General features: G+C 48.9%; 3 protein-coding genes across 7 annotated transcripts in view; 1 reads left to right on the top strand and 2 right to left on the bottom strand.

Moving 5' to 3' along the window:
• Timm29 (translocase of inner mitochondrial membrane 29) overlaps positions 1-10016 on the bottom strand; it is a 14010-nt gene extending 3994 nt beyond the window's left edge. The window contains exons 1-2 of one of the 2 annotated variants that reach the window (XR_003844678.1): positions 9583-10016; positions 8752-9503 (exon numbers count right to left, since the gene is read on the bottom strand). Coding sequence is in view for 1 of the 2 variants with exons in the window: in XM_021207892.2 (XP_021063551.1) it covers positions 8815-9503; positions 9583-9694 (801 nt within the window). In the remaining variant the exon portion in view is untranslated. Of the gene's footprint in view, positions 1-7098; positions 9504-9582 lie in introns of those variants that run through there. The other variant, XM_021207892.2, reaches the window with a different exon arrangement.
• Positions 9835-13986, top strand: Yipf2 (Yip1 domain family member 2). 2 transcript variants are annotated; one of them, XM_029543854.1, is made up of 9 exons: positions 9835-10129; positions 10450-10601; positions 10683-10763; positions 11134-11221; positions 12180-12296; positions 12375-12541; positions 12624-12806; positions 12892-13017; positions 13094-13986. In XM_029543854.1, the coding sequence occupies exons 1-8, from the start codon at positions 10099-10101 to the stop codon at positions 13003-13005; spliced, it is 933 nt and encodes a 310-aa protein (XP_029399714.1). In that variant the 5' UTR covers positions 9835-10098; the 3' UTR covers positions 13006-13017; positions 13094-13986. The 2 variants fall into 2 exon arrangements, with proteins under 2 accessions (XP_029399714.1, XP_029399715.1); XM_029543855.1 differs by lacking the exon at positions 12180-12296 and having other exon boundaries at positions 9875-10129; positions 13094-13184.
• Positions 13165-25800, bottom strand: part of Carm1 (coactivator associated arginine methyltransferase 1) — a 41228-nt gene continuing 28592 nt past the window's right edge. Inside the window, exons 5-16 of one of the 3 annotated variants that reach the window (XM_021206133.1) lie at positions 25174-25284; positions 24220-24397; positions 21294-21384; positions 20990-21071; positions 16388-16473; positions 16119-16208; positions 15631-15768; positions 15455-15544; positions 15269-15381; positions 15086-15163; positions 14748-14816; positions 13185-14618 (exon numbers count right to left, since the gene is read on the bottom strand). In XM_021206133.1, the coding sequence (XP_021061792.1) occupies positions 14479-14618; positions 14748-14816; positions 15086-15163; positions 15269-15381; positions 15455-15544; positions 15631-15768; positions 16119-16208; positions 16388-16473; positions 20990-21071; positions 21294-21384; positions 24220-24397; positions 25174-25284 (1266 nt within the window). In that variant the 3' untranslated portion in view covers positions 13185-14478. Of the gene's footprint in view, positions 14817-15085; positions 15164-15268; positions 15382-15454; positions 15545-15630; positions 15769-16118; positions 16209-16387; positions 16474-20989; positions 21072-21293; positions 21385-24219; positions 24398-25173; positions 25285-25800 lie in introns of all 3 variants that reach the window. The other 2 variants (XM_021206135.1, XM_021206132.2) reach the window with 2 other exon arrangements.

Below are 25800 nucleotides of genomic sequence, written 5' to 3'. Positions count from 1 at the left end.
GAGACAGGGTTTCTCTGGGTAGCCCTGGCTGTTCTGGAACTCACTCTGTAGACCAGGCTGGCCTCAAACTCAGAAATCGGCCTGCCTCTGCCTCCCGAGTGCTGGGTTTAAAGGCATGCGCCACCACACCCGGCTTTTGTCTTTTTTTAAGACAGGGTCTCACTATATAGCTCTGGCTGTCCTGGACCTCACTCTGTAGACCAGCCCGGCTTCAAACTCACAGAGATTCACCTGCCTCTGCCTCCTGAGTGCTGGGATCAAAGGCATGGGCTGTAGGAATTGCATTTTGCAACTTTTTTTTTAGTCACAAGTTTTGGAATGTGCCGTCATTAATACAGACCACTGTGTGGAGCTTTCTGCAAGTGCTCTTTATCGCCTCATGGCCCCAGCTGCCACAAACTGGAGCACCCTCCAACAGCCGTCAACCTAGATCATTGCAACTTAAGCCTTGAGCCACTTTGATTAATAATTAGTTGGGGTTTTCTTCTCCTATTTCTTTGAGACAGGGTCTCACTATGTAGCCTTAAAATCTGCTTCTCAGAATCTACTTCTCGTTTTGTTTTTAGGCTCTCAGCATCTCAGGACGGCTTGTAATTCACTGTAATGAACTGACCCTCCTGCCTCCAGCTCCTGTGTGCTAAGACTACAGGTGCGAGCCAATATCATGGCTAGTTTGAAGTACTGGATGTGAATGTGTGCTAGGCAAACATCATCCCCTTTGAAATACTGTTTTTTTTTTTTGTTTGTTTTATATATCACAGCTAGTCTACCTTAATCTCCTCACCTGCTCTGCCTAGCCTTGCTCAGGGCAAAATGGAGAAGCACTAGCTGGGCATGGGGGCTTTGGCGCCCTCTGGTGTTCATTCATCAGAACAAGCACATGCACGACCACCATCCCAAAGTCAACCTCTTCTGTTGCCTAGTGACCAAATGCTGATGCGAGGAACACAAGTCATGGGACATGCAGACAGTAGCATATATTTTTCAGTAAAAAGAAACTTAGGCAAAAAAAAAAAAAAAAAAAAAAGTTGGAAGCCAGGCAGTGGTGGTACATGCCTTTAATCCCAGCACTTGGGAGGTAGAGGCAGATGGATTTCTGAGTTTGAGTTCCAGGATAGCCAGGACTATACAGAGAAACCCTGTCTCAAAAACAAAACAAACAAACAAAACCTTAAGGTTGGAGATATGGAGCAGTGGGTGAAGTGCTTGCTGTACAAGTGTATGGATGGATTTGACCTCTAGGAGCATGTGAGAAGCTGGAAATACCAGTGTCCCAGGCTGTATTCCCATCACTGGGGAAGCACAGGCGTGTTAAACCTGTTTTCTTACAGAACTCAGGACCGCCAGCTCAGGAGTGGAACCACACACAATGGGCTGGGCCCTCTTTCATTGATCATTCGTTTAGAAAGTTCCCTACAGGCTGGCCTGCCTAGTGTGGTCTTACAGAGGCTATGTCCTCTCAGATGATACTAGCCTGTACCAAGGTGACATAAAACCATCCAGCACACTATACACCTGGCTGCTTTTTGAAAAGGACCCTGATTTCTTTCCCAGTATAGTACCCATGTTGGGGTGAGAGAGATACGAAGTGTACTTATAAAGGATCCAGTTCCCAACTCCTTATGGTGGCTTCCAACCACCTGTAACTCCAGCTCCAAGAGATTAGAGACACCCTCTTCAGTCCTCCAGTGGCACTACACACATTTCACAGGCAAACATTCATAAACTAAAGGTGTCTTCAAATAATTATCCCATCCCCTGCTGTGTGCGCTTGTGTATGTATGTACTCAGACACACCACGGTCTGTGTGTGAGGTCAAAGGATAACTCTGTGGAGTTAGTTCTCTTGCCACACTGCTGTTGTTTTTGTTTTCCCAGGGTCCCTTGGCTGTCCTGGAACTAGCTCTGTAGACCAGCCTAGCATCAAATTCACAGAGACCCACCTTCCTCAGCCTCCCAAGTTGCTGGGATCAAAAGTGTATGCACCACTTCCTGGCTCCTTCCACTTAATTGTTTTAACCTTTTATTTTTTTTCTTCAGGCCCCTCTCCTTCCTCTTTTGTGGGCACTCTAGGTCATGCTTGGTGGCCAACATCTATTTATTACACCGGGTCTCCTTGTGGAGCTCTGGCTGGCGTGGGACTCAAAGAGATCTTATTGTCTCTGGTACCAGAATGGAAGCTAGGGCCTTGTGTATGCTAGGCAAGTGTTCCCAGCGACATCATCAGCACCACTGGGCCATAGCTCAGGCTAGCTTTAAGACCATACTAATCCGGGGCTGGTGAGATGGCTCAGTGGGTAAGAGCACCCGACTGCTCTTCTGAAGGTCTGGAGTTCAAATCCCAGCAACCACATGGTGGCTCACAACCATCCATAACAAGATCTGACTCCCTCTTCTGGAGTGTCTGAAGACAGCTACAGCGTAATTACATATAATAAATAAATATATCTTTAAAAAAAAAAAAAAAAAGACCATACTGATCACCCTGCCTCAGCCCCTTCTTGGCTAGGAAAACAGGTGTAAGCCACCATGCTTAGCTTTACACTTCATTGTTTAGGAAATATCAGCAAGAAAGAATCTGTGAAAGTTTTTTCCTAATCTTCTTTCTTGTTGAGTTTGTTTTGTTTTGAGATAGGGTCTCATTTGGCCCAGGCTGGCCTTGAACCGGATCATTACATAGTTGAGGGTGGCCTTGAATATTAAGTAGTCTCCCTTTAGTCAGAGAAATGGCTGAGGTTACAGATTGTACATGACCTATATTACCAGTCCTCAGGCTGGAGCCTGGGGCTCCCTATATGCTGGGTGAGCACAACTGAGGGTCAGCTTATCACACCATTCCACCTTGGTTGGCTCCCTGGGTGCAGAACCTAACAAGATGGCTAGCTGTGCCTGTCAGAGGATCAAATCTAGAAGGGGGTAGGTGGCTGGCTGAGAATATAGATCTCAATCATGAAGAGCATCATGGGCTGGCTCATAAAGCACACGGCTTTAACAGAGTGCGGGTATGGATGATCAGACTGCAATCCTGGTGACTTGGCTGGGCTAGCAAACATTGGGATGTGCAAGGCCATTACCTGGCTGGCTAAGGGCAATGAAGTCTAATGACTGTCTCCCCTCCAGGGCCTACCCATTACCCTGAGTGGTATCTTCCTCAAGTCCAGGCTGTCGTCTACAGACAATGGATGGAACAGATAGCTCAGGACCTGATGTTTGCCTCTTTTGCAAATCAGGCAAGACACATGTTCTAGCAAAGGATGTGGCCCTTCCCTATGGCACCAACTTCTGTCACCACATGCCATTCCTGGGTGTCAGTAAATGGATGAAGCACCTTGTATCTGCTGTGCTTCACAGAATGGAAGCCGCATGAGGCTTCACTAGCCATTCCCATGAGGGTCAGCCAGGCCTGGACAAAGCAGGCACATCTCTGAGTTTGGGGCCAGCCTGGTCCACACATGAGTTCCAGGACAGCCAGTGTTACATACTGAGACCTTATTTGGGAGGGGCTGAGAGTCGGCTCAGCTGTTAAAGAGCATTTGTGGCTCTTGAAGTGGATCCAGGCTTCACACACACACACACTTTAGACTTACAGACTGTGGTCCAACTAGTCCAACAATGGCTGTTTACCAATGAAATGTCTAAGAATTGAGTAGTTGTTCAGCCCAAGAAGCTGGATGTCTCTGCTGGTCTTCAGAGTGTACACTGGAATCCCAAAGTAGTAGGCTCTATCACCAATGATGAAATGCACTTGCCAACCAGAATGAGGGCAAGCAGGCAAAGAGCAAAAGCTTTCTTCCTCCATGACCTTTATAAAAGGCTTAACTCACATCAAAGGTAAATCTTTCCACCTCAAAAGATCCAGATTAAAAGTTGGTTTCCCACTTCAAATCATTTAATTAAGAAAAAAAAATAATTGGGCTGGAGAGATGGTTCAGTGGTTAAAAACACTGACTGCTCTCCTAAAGGTCCTGAGTTCAAATTCCAGCAACCACATGGTGGCTCACAACCGTAATGAGACCTGATACCCTCTTCTGGGGTGTCTGAAGACAGCTACAGTGTACTTACATATAATAAATAAATAAATTTTAAAAAAGAAAAAAATAATCTCTCAGGGGTGTACCTAGTCCCTTAGGATTCCATTAATTCCAGATGTAGTCAAGTTGAAAGCCAAGAAGAGCTATTACAGCTAATCTAACAAAAAGGATGAAAAACTGCACAGGTCATGCCTTTTATCCCAGGACTCAGGAGGCAGAGAGAGTAAGGAGTTCAAGGCCATCCTTGGCTACATACAAGTTCTAGGCCAACTAGTAATACAGGAGATTTTGTCTCATGACAAAAGGGAGGAGTTGGATTGTGGACCAGAGTCTCAGATGAGTTACTGAATAGTATAGGAATTTAGAATTTTCCCCCCCTTTCCACTATCCATGCGGTATATGTTGTATATGAGTGCCAGGACATGTTTACACAGTAAGGACAGCTCTGATTCTGGGGAGCAAACTCCGATTATCAGGCTCAAATGGCAAGCACATCTACCCACTGAATTTTTGCCGACTAGATTTAAAAATAAAAGTTTTTAAAAACTATACAGAGCTGGGGAAATGGCTTAGTGGACCAAGACTTACCAATCTTGCAGAGGGCCTGGGTTCAGACAAAGCAGCCACATGGCAGCTTACAACCACCAGTGCCCTCTTCTGACCTTTCTGAGCACTGCCTATGTGGTACATAGGCATCAATGCAGGCAAAACAATCATATACATAAAATGGGAATCAAACCCAGGTCCTCTGCAACAACAGTAAATGTTCTTAACAAGGTTTATTTACGGCAAGGAATGACATTATTTAATACCTTTTAGCAAGGAGATGCTGCAGTATGACCGATAGAGTACTTGCCTTATGTCTTACACTATTTGGGGGAGGGACTGCCCTTCCCCCAAAATAAAGTATGGCTAGACAGGATAGGATCAAAGACATTAGGCACACCTCTGCCAGGGCATGCTCGTCTAGGTTAGAGGACAACTTCTGGGCATCAGTCTGCAAACTAAGTCACAGGGCTGGGAGCTGGAGTTGGAGTGACTGTCATGGCCTCAAAGAAATTCATAGCAGCATTTTTCTAATCTGTTCCTCCCCGCCCCCTCCCTCCCTCCCTCCCTCTCTCTCTCAAAGACAAGGTCTCACTATGTAAACCAGCTAGCCTTGAACTCAGATATAAGCCCATTTTTGCCTCCAGGAATGCTGGGATCAAAGGCATGTGTCCAGTCTGGCCCCAACCCTCTCTTTTGGAGCCAGGTCTCTCACTGAACTTGAATTCAGCTAGACTGGTTGGCAGGCAAGCTCTTAGCATTTACCTATCTTTAGGCCCCCAGTGCTAGGATAGTGTGGAACCATGCCCTGCTTATGTGGGTACTGGGTATCTGAATTCAGGGTACAGAGTTATATTACCTGAATGTTGACTTTTTCCCCTCTCTTTAAAATTGAAATGCATGACATTTCAGTTATCCCTACAAGGCTGAGGGAACTCTGGAGGACAGGACAAACAGAAGAACTGGAAGAAGTGGAGAGTGGTGTGAAACTGTCAAGCATGATCCCACACTGTACTTAAACTTTCAAGCATGATCCCACCGCTGTACTTAAACTTTCAAGCATGATCCCACCACTGTACTTAAACTTTCAAGCATGATCCCACTGCTGTACTTAAAAAAAATTATTTGTGCCAGGTGTGATGGTGCATGCCTTTAATCCCAGCACTTGGGAGGCAGAGGCAGGCAGATTTCTGAGTTCAAGGCCAGCCGGGTCTACAGAGTGAGTTCCAGGACAGCCAGGGCTACAGAGAAGCCCTGTCTCGAAAAAAAAATTATTTGCACATGTGTACATGAACATGCTTACACTCATGTATGTGGAGGCCAGAAAATAATCTGCTGGAATTAATTTTCTCCTTCCATCAAGTGGGTCTTGAAGATCAGATTCAGGCCATTAGGTTTTATGCAATAAAGTGCCTGTGAACTCGGCCTGCTTACAGCCCCTAGCTGTTGCACTCTTGAACTCACAACAGAGTTTGTGATCACCTGTACATGGTCTCCACAAGACTGGAAGGGCCCCTCCCTACTAAGGGGATTTGTGTGTCAGTAATAGTTGCTGAAGAAAGGAAGGAAGGAAGGAAGGAAGGAAGGAAGGAAGGAAGGAAGGAGAGAAAATTCCTTAGTGGTATAGTCAGTCCCTGGAAAGGTATCCATGAGGTTGTAATCAAGTTTATTGTTTTGTTTTTTTTTTGGTTTTTCGAGACAGGGTTTCTCTGTGTAGCCCTGGCTGTCCTGGAACTCACTCTGTAGACCAGGCTGGCCTCGAACTCAGAAATCCACCTGCCTCTGCCTCCCAAGTGCTGGGAGTAAAGGCGTGCGCCACCACGCCCAGCTTGTAATCAAGTTTAAATCCACACACAATAGTTCTAGGTTAGTTCAGGGCCAGCCTGATGTAGGCCAGCCCAGGATTACATATTATTTGAGAAGAGAGGAAACATGGAAGTGGGAGTGGATTGCAAAAACAGTAATGGAGGGTGAATAAGAATATTTTATACACACATAAGAAAATGCTTTAATGAATCTTATTATATACCACCACTAATACACACTAATTAAAACATTTGTAATTCAGATGTGGATTTTTTTTTTGGAACCCATATTACATTTTAATTTATTTTGTGTACATGTAGGTCACAGGACAACTCAGAGGAGTTAGTTCTTTCTATCATGTGAGTTCTATAGCATGAACTCAGGTGGTTGGCTTGGCTGAACATGTCTTCCCCTGCTGAGCCACCTCACCAGTTCGGGAAGATGTGAATTATCATCATCACCTGGCCAGAAGACTTGGCTTCAAGAATACCTTACACAGGAGGTGGTGGCACACGCCTTTAATCCTCCCACTCTGGAGTATTACTGAAAAACTAACCAACCAAAACCAACTACCATACTTTCAATATATCTGATAATGAATAAAGGAAGCAAAACACACAATCACACCACTAGGAATGGGGTAGCTCAGTGTACAGCACATACTTAAGTCTGTCTGAAGCCCCCACCATAAATAAATCCATCACAAAAATGACTGCTTCACTTCCTGCTTTTATTGACTAGTCACAAGCTACCTGATATGGGAAGTTTTGCTTCCCTAATATTTTAGATTGAAAGGTAATTACCGGAATTTTGCCAGGTCCAACCTATGTGCCCCACCCTGTTCCTTTCCATCCAACCATTTCCGGGGTCCCTGCAGTATAATGACATACTACTGCATGTACACTATGGGATCAGAACATGTTCCAGCCTTCCAACATGCTGCCATACATACATATACACAGTAGAATCTGTTGGCCTCTGTATCTATCCCCTGCACTGATAGTAATATACAACATTACTCGTTAAGCTAGGTCAAAGGTCCTCGGGGACTACATAAAGATATTATCAAACAAAACAAAAATCCTAAGAGGGCTTGGTGTACAGTGCTTGCCTAGTATGCACAAGGCCCTGGATTTAATGTCTAGCACAAGTACCCAACAATAATAAACCACAGGGCAGAAACATTTCACTTCATTTGGGAAGTGCAGGCAAGAGGAGCCATCATCATTCAGTCATCCTCTGCTACACAGTGAGTTTGAGGCTGGTCTGGGCTGTGAGACCACTCTCAGAAACAAAACAAACCAAAAAAGATCCAATTTGAGAAGCAGACAAATCTCTGCGACTTTAAGGGCAGACTGTTCTTCATAACCAGTTCTGGGGAAGCCAGTGTAACAAACGAACCAAACCACAACAAACAAACACCCTCAACACATACATTCCAGCTCCATGTGAAAAAGGAAGATCTGAGGTCAGGCAAGCTGGCACATGATTTTAGCCCCCATATTGGGAGAAGACTTAGAAGAATCTTTAAACATGTGTGAGTGGGTGTTTTGTCTGTGTACCACCACGTGCCTGCCTAGCACACAAGGAATCCGGAAGAGAACGCTGGATTGATTCCCTGGCCTGGAGTTACAGATCAAGCTGCTGAGAACTGAATTGAGGTTCTCCAGAGGGAGGAGCAGTCAGTACTCTTTAAACAAGTAGCCTAGGTCAGACCGTCCTCAAAACCTTCACTGATGCACACTACCAAAGGGGGTTGGGGATTGGTCTAACTTCACTGATGCACACTACCAAAAGGGGGGCTGGGGATTGGTCTAACTTCACTGATGCACACTACCAAAAGAGGGGCTGGGGATTGGTCTAACTTCACTGATGCACACTACCAAAAGGGGGCTGGGAATTGGGCTTAGGACCTTGGGAGTCACTGGCAGTCAGGACATCTTTGGAGCCCCATTCATGAACAGGACTAATGCATGGGCAGGTACAGTGTGGTACACTAGAGCTGATGCAGGGGGCCAGACTGGGCATATGGGAGTCACATTCTCAAAACCAACCAGATAAAACCTCCAAAACCAAAAGCCCACTTTTGTTCTGTTTTTGCAGTGCAGGAACCCAGGCGTGCTAGGCAAACGCTCTACCCATGAAGTTCATCCCCAGCTACAAAAGGCTATACAGCATAGGCTCCTTACTAGTAGATCTGGGGGCGATTAACACAATAAGGTCAAGTGCTTCAGCATGTTTAAGAGCAGTCCTTCAGCTCTTCTGTATCTCTAAGACCAGTAAGGCCCCCGATTTGCTTTGGATAACAGGACAGAGTGAGGGCTTTCCATAAAATCACAATAAGAGTCATTTATCTCTACCCATCTCACCAATTGCACCATCCACGGCCAACAGTTTGCTTGCGCCTGGTACCCCGGGGGCAGTGCTGGGTTTCATCTGGAAACATCGGACTGAACCAGTGAATCAGCCTCGTTCAAAGCTAGCCGATCCTTTCTCTCCTTCTGTAACACCTGCTCCTCCCACAGCGCCTGGTCCACCTGATCGTCGGTGAGCACGATCGGCTTGTACTTCTCCTCGAACAGCCTCTCATTGGCCTCCGAGTGCAGCTGGTGAGGTGCGACGACGCGGAGATGCGCAGGCAGGTGGAGAAACTCGTCGTCGTTGATGTCGCAATCGAGCATGCGGTTCCGCAGGACCCACCAGCGGCCAACGAACCCCACGTCGAGGATCCGGCCCGGGAAGTCCACCCAGCGCGGCTGCAGGTAGCGGCAGCGGGCCTGGTAGAGGCTGGCCTGGGCGTCGAAGGGAGCTTCGTACACCAGCGAGCAGAAGCCCAGGTTCGCGTGCCGCAGCCGCCCACGGCCCCTCAGCCACAGCAGGCGCTGCAGGAACTCTTCCGAGTGGCGGTTGCGCGTGGCCGGCGCCAAGAGCAACAGCGACCCCGATGCGTCGAGCAGGGCCTCCTCGAAGGCCGCCTCGCCGGGCGCCAGCGCGCAGCACGCAGCAGCGCCGCCCAGCAGCCCCACGTACAGGGCCGCGCGGCCGGGTCGCGCTCGCGCCGCAGCCGCCGCGTCCCCGCACGCCTCGGCGTAGTCCCGGAGCAGCGCGCCGGCCCAGGTGCCTGAGGGGGAAAAAGAGCCGCGGTGACAAGGATCCGCCCACTCGGGCCGCCCACCCTGCAGCCTTCTGCCACTACTCACTCAGTCGTGTCCACAGCCCTGGCTTAGCCGCCACCGTCGTGGCACCACTGGCCTCTCCTCCCGCTTCACCGCGCCCACCGGACCAGAATTTCTTAAGAGCCGCTGTCACCATCTTCTTCCTGCGGTTCCTCGGCCGAGTGGAAACGCATGGTGTCGGGATGAAAAGGGCCGGAGAGCAGATCCTGCGCAAGCGCAAGATACAGGAAGTAGTTTCCCACAGGATGACAATAGGGAACGGACCTAGTGCCGGATGTTGCCGTTGCGTCGTCGACAAGGGTGGGCTCTGACGGGAAGGCGAGCGGCGCGCATGCGCATAGGCAAGAGCCACGCCAGCTTAGGTTGGCTCAGGTGAGGAAGGTGGGGCGCATCTGCAGAGACCCCGCTTAGACCCGAGACTCCACTCCGTGTGTTAGGCTCCACGCAGGAGCCCAGACGGAAGCATCAGTCCCGGGTAGGGCTGTGGGACTGATGCGGTCCTGTTCACAGAGTGCGATGCGGTGACACCTCCAAAGAATCATGGCAGCGGCTGACGAACTGGCCTTCCACGGTGAGTGGAGCCCGGAAGTGGTCAGAGCTCCTCTGTCCTAGGCTAGACCCCCAGGCAGCTGGGTCCCAGACCCCAGGTTCATCTTGCCCTCAATTCCTGCTTCTTCTATGAACTCAAAAGGCACATCACAGCGTCCAGTCCTGCCCAGGACCTAAACTGAATCCCATCTTAGTAGACAGACCTACCCATGCATCAAAACTGAAGAAACTCAGCCCTTAGGGGGCGGCGGTGAGGCAGCCATAGCCCCAGGTGATGAATGGACACCGGGCCAAAGGCATTTTCAGACTCAAAACACCTATGCCCATATTTCCTCTCCGTAGAGTTCGAGGAAGCCACAAATCTTCTGGCAGAGACCCCAGATGCAGCTACTAAACAAAGTGATGAGCTGACCTCCCGAGAGCACGTGGCTGTGGCTGTGGGTTCAGGCATTGGCTATGGAGCTGAAGTAGAGGAAGAGGATGACAAGACATCAGTGAGTCTCCCAGGCCCCATGCTCTGCCTCTGGCCTTACCCTGGCTGAGCAGGCAGGTTCTGAAAGTCTTTTGTCTTATAGCTTCTACAGGAAGAAAAGCCACAGCCCAGATTCTGGACATTTGACTACTATCAGAGCTTTTTTGATGTGGACACCTCCCAGGTAAGGCACTTGGAGTTGCTTGGAGTCCAGCCACTATACTTGGGGACTGAATAGCTATGATGGGGCTGGAAGGCAAAAGCTAGGTTACAAGGTAGGTGCGGATGGGTGTTTCCCAGTCAGGCCAGCCTCTAATAATAAGCCAGGTCCAGTGAGAGGGTACATCCTGGAGATGTAGGAGGGAGACCATCAGGAACTTAGGAACTGTCCTTACTTTGACTGGGAGGAGAGGCTGCAAGAAGCCGAGAGCAAGGTGGTGGGCCTGAAATCCACCTTCACAGTGGTGACACATTCAAGCTTGTTCAGGTAGGATGTGCTGACACCTTTCAGAACATCAGGATTCTTATTCTAGACTCTGGGCTTTGCTCTCCAGGTCTTGGACAGGATCAAAGGCTCCCTGCTACCCCATCCTGGCCACAACTTTGTGCGGCACCATCTTAGAAACCGTCCCGACCTATATGGTAAATGGGGGTGTACATGGGGCTGTACCAGGCCCTGAAATGGGCAGGCACGCATGAAGAGCAAAACTTGTGTTTAGTTGAGGGAGGCACCAAGATGGGAAGCAGAAGGTGGTAGGTCTGGCTAGCTCAGAGGATGAGCGGCTGTCTGGTTAGGGAAGTCAGGAAGGTCCCTGACTAGGGTAGGCAAATGAGTTATGCTGACATTGGTGGTAAGAGGCTTAGAAGAGGACCCAGAAAGCCCCTAGGTCCCATGGTGGAAATAATTGAACTGCATGGCAGCATAGGTCATTGCAGTGGACGAAGGAGTGGGGACGCCACTAGCAGGGGTGAGTATACAGGTCCCACAGAATGGTGAGAAGGGATCTTACTGAGATCTTTTCAAGATCTCCTCTGGCACTGGAAAGTGAGGGTAGAAGCCAAGAAGAGCAGGCAGGCACAGACGTGACATTGGAAGCTATGAGGAAGAACGCTTGGTTCTAGAGGATGCCCCACAACCGAGGAGTGAAGAAAGGCCAGGGTGGCTTCCTCCCCAGTCCACCAATAGACTTGCCATGGGTGGACAGGAAATGCTGGACGGTTATCAGGAGCAGATCAAGTGTCTCTAGAGGCTCAGATCATACACGTGAAGTTAAAAAAGCGAGCATGTGAATCCAGGGCCCTGGGGCAACTTGGGAGTGGACACATAAAGGTGGGATGCAGGAGGCCTCTGGACAAGAGTCTGTCTGCGTAGAGAACCTCCAGGCCTGTCCTACCTATAGACAGTTTTGTCAGAGAAAGAGCTAAGTGCTTGAGACATTTCAGAAGGTATTTCCAGAAAAACAGGATGAGCCCAGATGCAACACTTGTCAGCAGTGACCCGGAGAGTCAAATGGAGTCTAGGGGTCTTAGCATACTTGATTTTGGACAGGCACCTTTCCCAGGAGGAAAGGTACCTGGGACTCCATGTCCCCCTTTGCAGGCCCCTTCTGGATCTGTGCCACCCTGGCCTTTGTCCTGGTGGTTACTGGCAATCTCACTTTGGTGCTTGCACAGAGACGGGACCCCTCCATTCACTACAGCCCCCAGTTCCACAAGGGTAAGCAGGGTGGGTGGCCTCAGCTCCTGGATGCCAGGGTTCAAAAGCATGTAGTGACTGTCCACATTGCATCCCTAGTGACTATAGCAGGCATCACCATCTACTGTTATGCGTGGCTAGTGCCGCTGGCGCTGTGGGGCTTCCTGCGGTGGCGCCAGGGCACGAGGGAGCGCATGGGGCTGTACACCTTCCTGGAGACAGTCTGTGTCTACGGCTACTCACTCTTTGTCTTCATTCCTACTGTGGTGAGTCTGGCTTGGCCCTGGGGCCTGCTGGGAGCTACATGGCCCACCAGTATGGTCACCAGATATATACTTGTTACATTAGGTCCTGTGGCTTATCCCAGTGCAGTGGCTACAGTGGCTCTTTGGAGCCCTGGCCCTGGCCTTGTCAGCTGCTGGGCTGGTATTCACACTGTGGCCTGTTGTCCGAGAGGATACACGGCTGGTGGCTGCGGCACTATTGTCTATTGTGGTGCTGCTTCACGCCCTCTTGGCGCTAGGCTGTAAGGTAGGTTCCAGGCGGTTCTCACCAGGGTTGTGGAGTGGGGTTTGCTGCCACCCAACTGTACATTCATTCTGAGGTCTCTCTGCAGCTGTACTTCTTCCAGCCACTGCCTCTGGACCATGTGGTACCAGCACCCCAAGCCACACCTCCATCTCCCAACGTCCTGCTGCCCAGTTCAATCCAGCCCATGACGACCTTCTAGGAAGGCCCACAGGTGAGGGGCCAGTTTCTGTTTTGGTTGAGGATATACCCGCCTCCTGGGACCGTTCCTAGGAGTCTTTCTTTTTCAGGCCAAACTCCAGGGGGATACTACTTGTCCTGCCTCCGTATGAAGATTGGAGGATCCTTGGCCCCTGGAGACTACCCTGCTGTTTTGCAGGCTTTTCTTACAAAGCAAACACTTTTTTATTTTCTATGCAAAGGTGATCCAGAGAATTTATATAAAGGGGGGGGGCAGCCGAGCAGGGAGTATTACTGATGGACAGGAGAGAGCCCGGTTCCCAGCTGCCTGAGGGCCCTCTGATTCCCTGACAGGTCAGGAGGGTGGCACAGAGCAGCTCCAGCGTTTGCCAAGGGGTTCCTGTGGCAGGCAAAAGCCCAGCCTGAGCTGTGGCCATTGAGGTGGGGACTCTCGGGTAAGGGAACAGGGGAAACTGCCTGTGCTTATAAATCACCCTTCCTTCTTTGCTTTTCTTTTTGTCTGGGGAGGTCCCTCCAGCCCCTGCGGCCCCTTGCCAGGGACGCTGTCTTGAGAGGAGTGAGTGGGACATGAATGTGAGTGCAGCACACAGGCCTATGCTAACTATCAGGAGAGGACGCCTTCCTTGTGAGACAGATCTTTGAGGTTTCTTGTCTGCCCCAGTAGCCCAGGGTGAGTCACTCAGGGCTGCCTGTTCCAGCTTTGATGGAGGGGGGGCCTTCAGGGCTCAGGACAGGACAGTAGCAGAAAGCAGGGGCTAGGCCTTTGGACAGCTGGGTGGTTTGTACATTCAAGTTTGAGGTGAACCCTTTGGTGGGAGGGGGCTATGCCCGCCCTGAAGGCTTGACAGGGCCACCCCTCACCTAGAACCTCTGGGCCTAGGGACAGGGGCTGCTGGCTTGGCCCGGCCAGCCGGGTTTCTCAGAGGGTCTGTGGGTTGACACTGGTTCTTTTCGTAAAAAAATAAAATTAAAAAAAGCAGCATGTCACGCCCATGGTGACCATGTGGCCTGGTAGTTGAAGGAGAGGTCCAGCTGGCTGTGCTGCCACCCCAGGTGAGGGGAGGTGCAAGGACGGGTTGTGGGGTGGGTACTGCCAGGTCTGTGGTGGCAGCTGCTGGCCTCCTCCTGCCTGGTCAGGTGCAGCTGTGGGGGTGGGGGGAGGACTTGCCTCTTCCAGCAGATGTCAAAGCCAGATCAGAGTGGACAGTACAGAACAGGATGAGGGCTGCCCCAACAGGATCTCATGTAAAGTATGGCAGCAACACGCGCTCAGGACCAAAGGTTGGGCTGGGGGTACTTGAGGGCAGCGGTGACATCTTGTACAAAATTGTCCAAGTTCCCATAGCAAAGAGGGCTGTGACCGGGTGTTCACACTTCTCCAGAACAAGGGGGACAGCCACTGGCTGTGCCGGGCCTGGACTTCATTTGGTTTCCTGGTGCTGTCAGTGCGCAGTGCTGTCGCGGCTGGAGGCACCTAACTCCCATAGTGCATGGTGTTGGTCGGGATGGACATGGGCGAGGCCATAGAGATGGCAGGGCCACCCATGGTGAACTGGTTGTTGACTGCATAGTGGGCACTGGAGCTACCGCCGCCTCCCTGGGCACCTGAGGAGCCTGTGGGGCAGGTCATGGGCACTGAGGAGCCAGCATGACCCCTGAGCCTGCCTGGCCCCCACTGGTAGCTTGAACGTGTGCGCAGGCCAGGCGGGAAGTCCCCCGCCCACGGCCCCACTACCCTGTTACCTTGGACAATGCCCGTGCTCATTATGGAGCCCATCCGGGAGTGGGTGTGATTGACAATCCCTGTGTTAGCTGCGCAGCGACAGGGAGGAAAGAGGGAGGGAGGCAGATGTCACCGCCCCCAGCCTGCCCTGCCCACTCCACTCTCATGGATGGTTTTGGGAAGGGCAGGTGGAGTGGTGATAGATGAAGGCAGAGAGGCACACAGGGCTAGAGTCCCCAGGAAGAAGAAGTGACCATGACAGCGACAGTGGTGGCAGAGAACCAAGCACTGGTTTAACTGGCCACTGGTACATCCCAGTCCTCCCCTGCCATGCCATAGAACCCCAGGGGACACTCACCTAAGGGAATCAGGTTGTTGTGACCCACACTGGAGCCGCCGGCAATAACACTGCTCAGGTCATAGGCAGTAGGCATTCCTAACCAGAAAGTAGGTGTCAAGGGTGGGGCAGGCTCTGGGGAATTGGGGTCCAGGCTGCCACCAAGGGCCTCCAGCCATGTCTGGAAATAACATTCAGACTCACCAGCCACAGCCACCCCGCTGCTGAGATTATAGGTGCTTCCCGTGTTCCACATGTTCTCCGAGGGAGATGTGTAGTGTGAGCCAGGTGGGGGTGATGGGGTTGTACCTGTGTACCTATGGCAGAGATTAACTGTGGGCAGGTCTGTGGGACTCCAGGTGCCCTCTCCCCGCTAAAACCCTTCACTACCTGAAGAAGGGGTTCTTTAGATCCAGCAGGTTACTGGATTTGGAGCCTGTCTGGTCCACCTGTGCCACAATACTGATGTCATAGCTCTGTCTGGGAGAATAGAAAGGGTGGCTGTGAGGCAGCTGGGGTGGTAGATCCCTGTGCCTATCCAGCCCTAGATGGGTGGCAGGGTGCACCTTTTGTTGGCAATAAGCAGACATGTCCCTGAGAGCGTGTCCCCGGCCTTGGCAAACAACGGTGACTGGAAGAGGCACCGGACCTGGTACCAGTGGGTCAGGGGCTCTGTTGGGGCTGTGGATAGCCACACGGTCATTCTGTCAAGAAGAGATGGATGCACTTCACTGGGTTGGCACCACCACTTGTGTCACTACCCCACATACCTTGACATCATTCCCATGGGCCTTCCCTGAATGGTCCTTTGGGGTCTCCAGGCTCAGACTGGCTGACTCTAAAAGCACAGTCAGCCCATGGCCACTGGTCCCTACTCACCCTGACACCCATGCATTTAAGGGACAGGTATTCAGGGTAGCTGGTGGGGAAATGACAACCACACCCCTCCCTCACAGTTCTTCCTGGGGTTTAGATGAGAAGAACCTAAGGAATTACGACAATAGCCAAGCCTAGAGGCCATAGGTGCAAGGAGTCCCAGCAGTGCCATACTTACATGGAGCCAATGAAAGCAACATCGAACCAGAAGGCCAAGCCATGGACCAGGCCTGAATGCAGCATGTGGAATTTGAATGGGATTTCTATCCTGCAAGGCAAAGGGCATATGAGGTTGCTCTAGAAGCCACACCCGACAGTAAGGAGAGTGGGAGGGGTAGCTGGGGGGACAGCAGCTGGCCACAAGTGACCAGGGAGTTGACAGTACACGACTGTGAGGAGAGCGGGGCTGGTAGCTTAGGCCATGAGCGCTGAGGGGATGAAGGCTACCTGTGCAGATCGCCTTCTTTGGCTTCTAAGAAGTTCACTGTGTACTTGACAGATTTGGCCATCAGGATCCGGATGTCAAATGTGTCCTGTAAGATGACAGATATGACCCAGCTTGTGCTGCAAATACCATAGAAGAAGGGGAGCGCCTCAATGCCCTTCCCCCATCCCTGGCAATGGCACTAACTTCTGCTTTTTGCTAAAACCAGCTTGCCATTCTCAGACATGCTAGGCACAACACCAGGGGTAGCAATCAGACCATACTCCTCAAAATGTCATACTAACAGGCAGGTGGATCTCTTCACGTTTGAAGCCAGCCTGGTCTATATAGTGAGTTTCAGGCCAGACAGGGTTACAGAGAAAAACAAGAGGCTGTTTGGCAGTGCTGGATAGATGGCTCAGTAGTTAAAAGCACTAGCTACTCTCTTCCAGAGGACCCAGGTTCAATTCTCAGCACCCACAGCTCACAACCTCTGTAACTTCAGTTCCAAGGGAACAGATGGCTTCTTATGACCTTCTTGGACTCTAGGCATAACAGTGGTAGAGGCAAAACACCCATACATATAAAAAGGTTCTGGGAGCCGAGTTAAGGTCCTCAAGCTTGCATAGCAGTAAGCACTTTAGCAACTGAGCCATCTTCCCACTCAGGCCTCATGCTCTTGGTCATCTTGCCACAATGTCCTGAGTCCTGGGATTCCAGGTGTGTGCAGCAAGACAGGGCAGTCCTTTTTTACTGTTAGAGATTGAACCCTGGGCCTCATACATGTGAGATATGCAATCTGCACTGAGCCTTACCAACCTTAGGCTGGTAACAAAACCACAATGGCAACACCCAAACTCCTACCTAGTCAGCAAGTGGTGGCACCTACTCATTTGTGCCTATGTTAAGCAATATGTGAAAATCTCATTTGGAGAAAACCAGAAACCTAGCCTAATGTCTCAGTGCCTTTAATCCCAGCACTCTGGAAGCAGAGCCATGTCAGTTTCTGAGTTGAAGCTAGCCTTGACTTTAGAGTGAGTTCCAAGATAGACAGGGCCACACAGACCCTGTTTCAAAAACCAGGGGCTGGTGAGATGGCTCAGTGGGTAAGAGCTCCCGACTGCTCTTCCGAAGGTCCAGAGTTCAAATCCCAGCAACCACGTGGTGGCTCATAACCATCCGTAACAAGATATGATGCCCTCTTCTGGAGTGTCTGAAGACAGCTACAGTGTACTTACATATAATAAATAAATCTTTAAAAACAAAACAAAACAAAACCAAAGGGCCACTCCACTCACTGGTGCAGCAGGTAAAGGCACCTGTTGCATATACAGGCCTGTTACCTAAGTCCAATCCCTGGAACTGACATACATGTTGCCAAGCAACACACAAAAAATTTAAAAGCAATAGTAAAAGATGAATGCAGCATCAGTGACACATGCCTGTACTCAGTACTTGGGAGGCCGAGGTGAACAAATTGGAAGTCTAAGGCCAACCTGGGCTACACAGTGAGTTCCAGGTCAAAGTTAGTGAGACTCCCATTTAAAGAAATAGAAGAGAGTGACTGGAGAGATGGCTCAGTGGTTAAGAGCACTGTCTGCTCTTCCAGAGGTCATGAGTTCCATTCCCAGCAACCACACAGTGGCTCACAACCATCTGTAATGGGATCAGATGCCCTCTTGTGATATGTCAGTGACAGTATGCTCATATACATTAAATAAATCTTTAGAAGAGAAAGCTAAAGAACAAAACAGTGGCGAAAGGGAACCGGAAGACTGAGTACTTGGGAAGAGTAAAATGGGGAACAACTGGAAGATAGAGTTTGAGATTCATCTCCCAGATGTGGTGACACACACCTGTGACGGGAACTGGAGGGCAGTGTACAGTGGGAAGTGATGGTCTCCAAAGGACAAAAGAGAATCATTTTTCTGAAGTGACTGACTACTGTACATACAACTAGATCCTAGAAGAGAATGAGACAGAGGTTTCACTACAACTAGAGTGTTTCTCAGACTAGTGAAACAGAAGGGAAGACATTAATGGGTCAGGTGCATGATCTTCAAGTGAACTAAGACTTTCATGCACTCAGGAGGCAGAGGCAGGTGGATCTCTTGAGTTCGAGGCCAGCCTGGTCTACAGAATGAGTTCTAGGACAGCCAGGGCTGCATAGAAAAACCCTGCTTTNAAAAAAAAAAAAAAAAAAAAAAAAACAACAAAAAAACAAAAAGTACGAAAACTAACCAAAGAAACTTGTATGTTGTTTCCTTAAGTAGTAAAGCCACAACAGGTTTACAATAGAAAGAGACAACTAGAAGAAAGTATCCTTGCGCTACTACCGAGAAAAAGCAGACTTTAAGGCAAACGATAATGTAAAGGTTCCATAGTGACAAAAAGAGTAACCCAACAGGGTGCTCTTATTCTAGACCTGTGTGCACTTAATACAACAATTTTAAAACATATGAAACAATCAGGCTGAAATGGAAAAAATTATCCCCATCAAAATAATGCCAAAAAAAAAAAAACACCAAAAAACACAATCAGTTACACATCAGGAAAAAAAGAATCAGTAGTGAGTTCAGGCACGTGGAAGGATCTTTATGATTTCAAGGACAACTGAGGTCTTCATAGTGAGACTCAGCCTTAAGGAAAATGATGAATCCTGATCAAGATGATTAACAAATATAACCTAATTGACATGGATATATGGCTGTACTAAGTATGACTGAATTCTTTTTCGTGTATGTGTGTGTGTGTGTGTGTGTGTATGACAGGATTTCACTATGTAGTCTGGCTGCCCTGCAACTGATTGTGTATACCAGGCTGACTTTGAACTTGGAGATCTTCCTGCCTCTGCCTTCCCAAGTACTAGGATTAAAGGTGTATTCCACCACACCCAGCTGAAATCCATTTTAAGACTACACAGTCTCAATTATCCAAGGTCTGAAGGATTAGTGCATGTTCTTTGATGACAAATGAAGGCACAATTGTATACCAATTATGCTATACTGAGGTAAAGTTTAGCTTTTTGAAAAACAATCCATGCTTCTACAGGAAGGATGCTGTGCCGCCAGTAGCTTTTTCTGGTTAAAATTTGGTCTTCTTGCTGGGCAGTGGTGGCGCATGCCTTTAATCCCAGCACTTGGGAGGCAGAAGCAGGCAGATCTGAGTTCAAGGCCAGCCTGGTCTACAGAGGAGTTCCAGGACAGCCAGGACTACACAGAGAAACTCTGTGTCAAAGAACAAAAACAAAAACAAAACAAAAAAACCCAAACAATAAAACAAACATTTGGTTTTCTTGGTGCAGGTAAATCTCTAAGTTTCAGACCAGCTAGGGCACATACTAAGAGCCTGTCTCAAATAAATACAATTTTAAATCTTTAAATCTTTTTAAATAATTTATTCATTTAATGTCATTTAAATTTAGAACTTTTTTTTTTAGGTACATTTATATATGAGTATGTAATTCAAACCCCTAGAACTGGAGTTTCAGATGGCTGTGAGCTACCATGGGGGTGCTAGGAACTGAACCTGGATCCTCTGCAAGAGCAGAAAGTGCTCCTAACTGCTAACTTATCTCTCCAGCCTCCAATTCACTTTTTAAAAATTTTCTGTGTGTTTTCTCTGCATCTAAGTACACGATGCGCAATCGATGCCTGGGGATCGCAGAAGGGAGCATCTGATCCCCTGGAACTAGAACCACCATATGGGTGCTGGGAATGAAACCCGTTCTCTACTTCTAGTGCTCTTTACTTTTATTCTTTAAATTCAATCAATCAATCAATCAATCAATCAATATCAAAACTATTATATGGGACTGGAGAGGTATCTCAGTGGTTAGGAGCACTGGCTGTCCTCAGAGGACTTAGGTTCATTTCTCAGCACTCACATGGTGACTCAACCCCTAGACTTCCAGTCCCAGGGATCCAACGCTGTCTCCTGGCCTCCGTAAGTACTGCACATATCTAGCATAAAGACATAAATGTAGGCAAAACATACTCTTGTATTTGTGGGTATCTTATCTGGACGATGTCTGTACATCACATATTATGGATCCCCATTACAAATGACTGAGCTACCTTGGGTGCTAGGAATTGAACTGAGATCTGTTGGTGTCTTCTGGAAGACTAGCCAGTGCCTTTAACCAGAGACATTGCTCTAAAGTCCAACTTTTTTCCCCTTAATTTCATTTCTGCATATGTGTGCGTGTATTCACTTGAGTCAGGTGCACTCAGAGGCTCTTGGAGCTGGCGTTACAGGCCACTGTGAGTAATCTGATGTGGGTGCTGATCCAATATTAGGTTCTCTGCAAGAGCAGTAGGTGATTATAATTGCTGAGCCATTTCTCCATTCCTCATCCAGCTTGGATCTCCTGATCCCATGCCTCTATCTGCATGCATGGGTTATTAGTATGGGCCACAAGGCTTTATTATTCCTGATACTGAACCATGGATCTATGTATCATTCAATCAAACCTATTTGCTACAAAGCCAGCATGCTGTTGCATGTGCTTTGCAGAGCGAGTGAGGGTTGAGAGAAGCAGGGGTTTCTAGATTCCAGAGCTTGCATGAAACCATGGTGAAGCCTGAGCCTCTTCAGTTCAGCAGTGCCATGTACACACTACTCACCACCACAGGTTGCCGAAAGTACTCATCCACAGCGGCGCCTCGGAGGGCCGACAGGTCCACTCCATGGAAGGATGGCTGGTACCTGTGGAAATCCCCAACCACACCCACAAGGTCAGCAGTATTAAGAAAGACAGGCAGAGCACTTGCTTTCTTTATTAGCTGGCCCTTGTCTAGCCCATGTCCTTTAGATCCTACTGTGGCCGAGGAGAAGAAAAAGAGGAGAGACAGGGCTCACCAGAGGATTGAGTCCATCCCCAAGCAGGCAGGCTCTATGGTCTGGCCAGGACACCTTGGGCACACTCACCAGAAGTTGGCTTTGGTGAACTGCTCCATGTAGAGCTGTTCATCGGTGAAGGGTGCGAGGTGGACGTCACCAATGGTGGGGAACATGTTTCCTGGGATTGGAGGCAGAGAAGAGTGCTGTTGTCAGGAGAGTACATACTATAAGGCTGTGTGGAGCTTTTAGAGGACCTTGAGACCTCAACCACACACCCACCCACCCATACATACACACATCCCTCCATGGACACATCCATCCATCCATCCATCCACCCATCTATCCATGTACCCATCCAGCCATGCACCCATCCATCTATGCACACATCCATCCATGCTACAGTGTGCAGTAGTTTGTCCATGGCCTCTTAATGTACATGAAGTGTAGCAGAGCCAGAATCCAACACAAGATGGCTTACTGCTTTGTTTTGTGGCTCTGGAGCTGAAACTTGGTGACTCTGAAATTAACTTTCAGATATAATGCTTTTTTTTCTTTCTACAGTGGCTTTTGGGGAAGGTGGTGAAAGAAGGGAGGATAAGGTCTCATGTAAATCAGGTAGTCCTTCAACTCCCGACTTAGCCAGCTTCCACCCAAGTGTTGGAATTACTGGTGTACATTTGTGCACTAGCTTGCTTGTCTTTTTGAGATGGGGTCTTGCTGCCTCAGGTTCCTAGATACTGAGATCGTCAGTCTGTGCCACCATATCCAACCTAATTCTGATAGGTCAGGGGCTTTTTTTCTTTAGTGCTTTTGATTTTCATCCATGACTCACATATCAGTTCAAAATTCCCAATTTAGAGCCAAGGTACCTGGCTCAGTTTACCAGGGCTCCTTCATCTACTGCCAGTTCGTATGGTCATTATATCTGTTTGCATCACACTGGCCATCATCCATTCCAAGAGGCGAGAGGCCTAATCCTATGTTCCAGTACTAACACTCAGAAGCAATAAGGAGCCTACTAGAGCCTCTTGGTGTCCAGCATGCCTGGTCTGCTCCAAACAGAGTGACAGGAAACCCTAGCTGTTTGGAGTTTAGCTGCATCACCTCAGCCAGGGCTATCCAGGTTCTGGATCAAATACCAAATTTAGTAAGTGTCTGAAATATAAATAGGGGGTCCTCCTCTGAGATTCATGAGCAAGCAAATGGGACTAAGTTGGCAGCAACAAGAAGCAGATATGAGGAGGCTGAGACTTCAAAGGATGAAAACATGGCCTACAGATGGGCCTCCGTCCTCAGCTCTTCAGGGAGTTGGGATGGTCCTGAGGTCCTCATAATTCACATTAGATTAGAATGCTCAAATTTGGCCAATGGGATGTGAAAGGTAGATGGGACAGCATGTATTCTGAACAGGTGTGACAGAATGCTACCTTTAATCCTCATAGGGGCTTCTGAGGGCTTGAAAGCCACCTCAAGGCTTTGCTACCATAGGGCCAGAGGAGAGACAAAGAAGACCCAAGATAGTTGCTGGCAGCCTGGAGTTGCACACTTACACAAATAGAGAATTGTGGCCACCTCCTAGCTACAGAAACTGAGCCAATGTTGGCTCCAAGGTAGAGAAGTCATGGGAGCCATGCATTCACTAAGACTGCCAGTACCACTGCTCTACATGAGCTCCCACATACACATACACATACACATACACATACACATACACATACACATACACATACACATCCGTACCTGAAAAGAATGGCAGACTGGGGCTGGAGAGATGGCTCAGTGGTTAAGAGCACTGACTGCTCTTCTAGAGGTCCTGAGTTCAATTCCCAGCAACCACAAAGTGGCTCACAACCATCTGTAATGGGATCCAATGCCCTCTTCTGGTGCATCTGAAGACACTGACCATGCACTCACATACATTAAATAAATAAATAAATAAACAAACAAACAAATAAATATTTAAGAATGGCAGACACATTCCAGATCTCATCAGAAAAAAAGGTGTAGTACAATGCTTAGAGCAGAGTACAGATCCCAGTATGGACTGGTAGGTGCAAACATGCCACTTGTGCAGGCACACAACCAGAGGTATGGACAGGTTAGCCAGAAACATGGACAGGGAAATGACAGACACGTATCCACACATGCCTTGATACATGTACATACACCTATACACAGGTGTATACTATACATACATACACATACCACACCTTCAGTGCATTCCTACCTGCCCATTCACCCTGAGATCAACATACCTTCACACACATACACACACACACACACACACACACACACACACAACACCCAAACTGTTAACATGTAAACACACACACCCTTAAGTTCACCATCACAAATCCCACACCATAAATATGTAGAAACATACCTATACTACCCATAGACCTTCACCATCCACAAACCCTCACACAAAATGCCTTCAAATAAGAACACACACCCATAAGCACACACCTCCATATACCACACACAGATGTACATACATCATTAAGCATACATATATACATATACACACACACACACATATACATACATGCATACATACAGCTGCACCCTTAGGCTTGCACACATCCACCTGCCCACTTCCAAGCTGTTAGGGAAGCAGGCTTGCCACACTGCCATGGACAAGGTCTCCAGTTTGGGAATCTGAGTTCCAACCCATCCCTGGACTCCCATTTCTATCCTACTATTAGTAGCTCTACAGCAAGCATAAACTAGAGGTGCCAATGCTTTCTGGGTGTCTGCAGCGGGCTTGTCAATGCCTGGTGGGGTGAGTGGGCTGCGTGGTGTCTGGGGCTCTAGAAGCCATAGCCGACAGGCAGGGTTGGGGTAGGAAGCAGGGAGAACCCCTAACTTTCTGTAGAGAGATCACCGACAGACACAAAGCCACCTACAGGCTGCTGGTAGCAGTGGGGTCTTGTCCGGGGGGTGGGGGGTGGGGCAATGACTGGTTGAAAGTCTTAGTTCCACTGTTCGATGTTCCTGAGCATGGGACACTCACCACTAGGCTTCAGGTACTTTTTGGCATGGAGGTAGCTCTCGAGCATACGTTCGTTGAAGAGCATGTAGCCCATGGGCTCTGAGATGATAATGTCCACTTGCTCAGGCAATGAGACCTCCTCTACTTTGCCGGGGATGACCACGATGCGGTCTGTCAGATTGTTACTCTTCACTAGGACCTGTAGGAGGCGAGAGAAGGCTCCCTGTGCTTGCCTGGCATAGGCCCTCCACAACCCTTCAGCTCCCTTCTCTGGTACCAGTGTCCCTCCTGATGGGCTGGAGTCTAGTTCTGGCAACTTGTCTTTCACACATAATGGGCCTAGTAGAAGTGACATGTGTCCAAGAGGCTGACATGTTACAAGAAAGAAGAGGCAGTCTCAGAAGAGACTGGACTAGTACCGAAGCTCTGTGAAGGAGCTGCAATAAGGTACATAGCTCCAGGAAACACACAAGAGCAAGCTGGTAATGATGCCCTTGTCTTTCTGAGATGTAGGCTGTGGGAGGGGAGCCAAGCTTATGCATGTATCCCTAGCACAGTGGAAAGGACCTAGGGGACTCTGTGTCTGGTAAAGAACCTGAGTAGTAGAGAGCGAGGGGTAAGAAAGCACAGTGCCCATTCCTCAGCAGCTTTTCAATTCTGAACTTGAAAATGAAGTTTTCCATGGGGGTAAAAAAAAGGGAGGGGGTGGCAAGATGACAAAAATCCTGTTGTCACCTACACAGGATATTAGGGTGCTCAGGCAGGCTACTTCTCAGGACCCAGAATTCCCACCAGGGACGGCAACAAAAGTGTACCCCTGTGGATGCCTGGCTAGTCACTGTTGATTTGCTACCACAGCCTTAGTGTCCACCCCCAGCCCCATCCCACCAGTGACCTCTCTAGAGATAAAGAACAGCAGTGATGTCCCCAGGTACAAATGAGAAGCAAGGGCTTAGACCACAACAGAACACTGACCTCTGCATGCTGAGCCATGGTGCTGGCTTCCACTGCATAAATTTTCCTGGCTCCTGCTTGAGCAGCAAAAAATGACAGGATCCCAGAGCCACAGCCCACATCTAGAACGATCTGAAGAAATGGTATACAGGCTACAAATAAGCCAACCACCACACTGTTGTCACAGACAATAAGTAACAACACAACTACTATGTATGAACAAGATAGTATTTTCAGGGGGGTGGAGAGATGATTACTCTTGCAGAGGACTCAGGTTCAATTGCTGGCACTCACAGCTTACGAGCAACTGTAACTGCAGTTCCAGGAGATCTGATGCCCATTTCTGTCTTCCACAGGCACTGAATGCACATGGTACACATACACACAAGCACTCATGCACATAATAAAATAAGTACAATAAAAATAAATCTTAAATGGGTAAGTGCACTTGTTGCCAATAACTTGGGCTCCAAACTCTGGGACCCACATGGTAGGAGGAGAGAGCCAGTTCTCAGCTGTCTTTTCATCTCTACACACACATCCTCAAAATAAATAAATGAGCCGGGTGTGGTGGCGCACGCCTTTAATCCCAGCACTTGGGAGGCAGAGGCAGGTGGATTTCTGAGTTTGAGGCCAGCCTGGTCTACA

This window comes from Mus pahari, chromosome 10, assembly GCF_900095145.1.
Source record: "Mus pahari chromosome 10, PAHARI_EIJ_v1.1, whole genome shotgun sequence".
In the NCBI taxonomy this organism is placed as follows: Eukaryota; Metazoa; Chordata; class Mammalia; order Rodentia; family Muridae; genus Mus; species Mus pahari.
The sequence above is the reverse complement of the archived record's forward strand: the minus strand, read 5'-3'. Positions and strand labels throughout refer to the sequence as shown.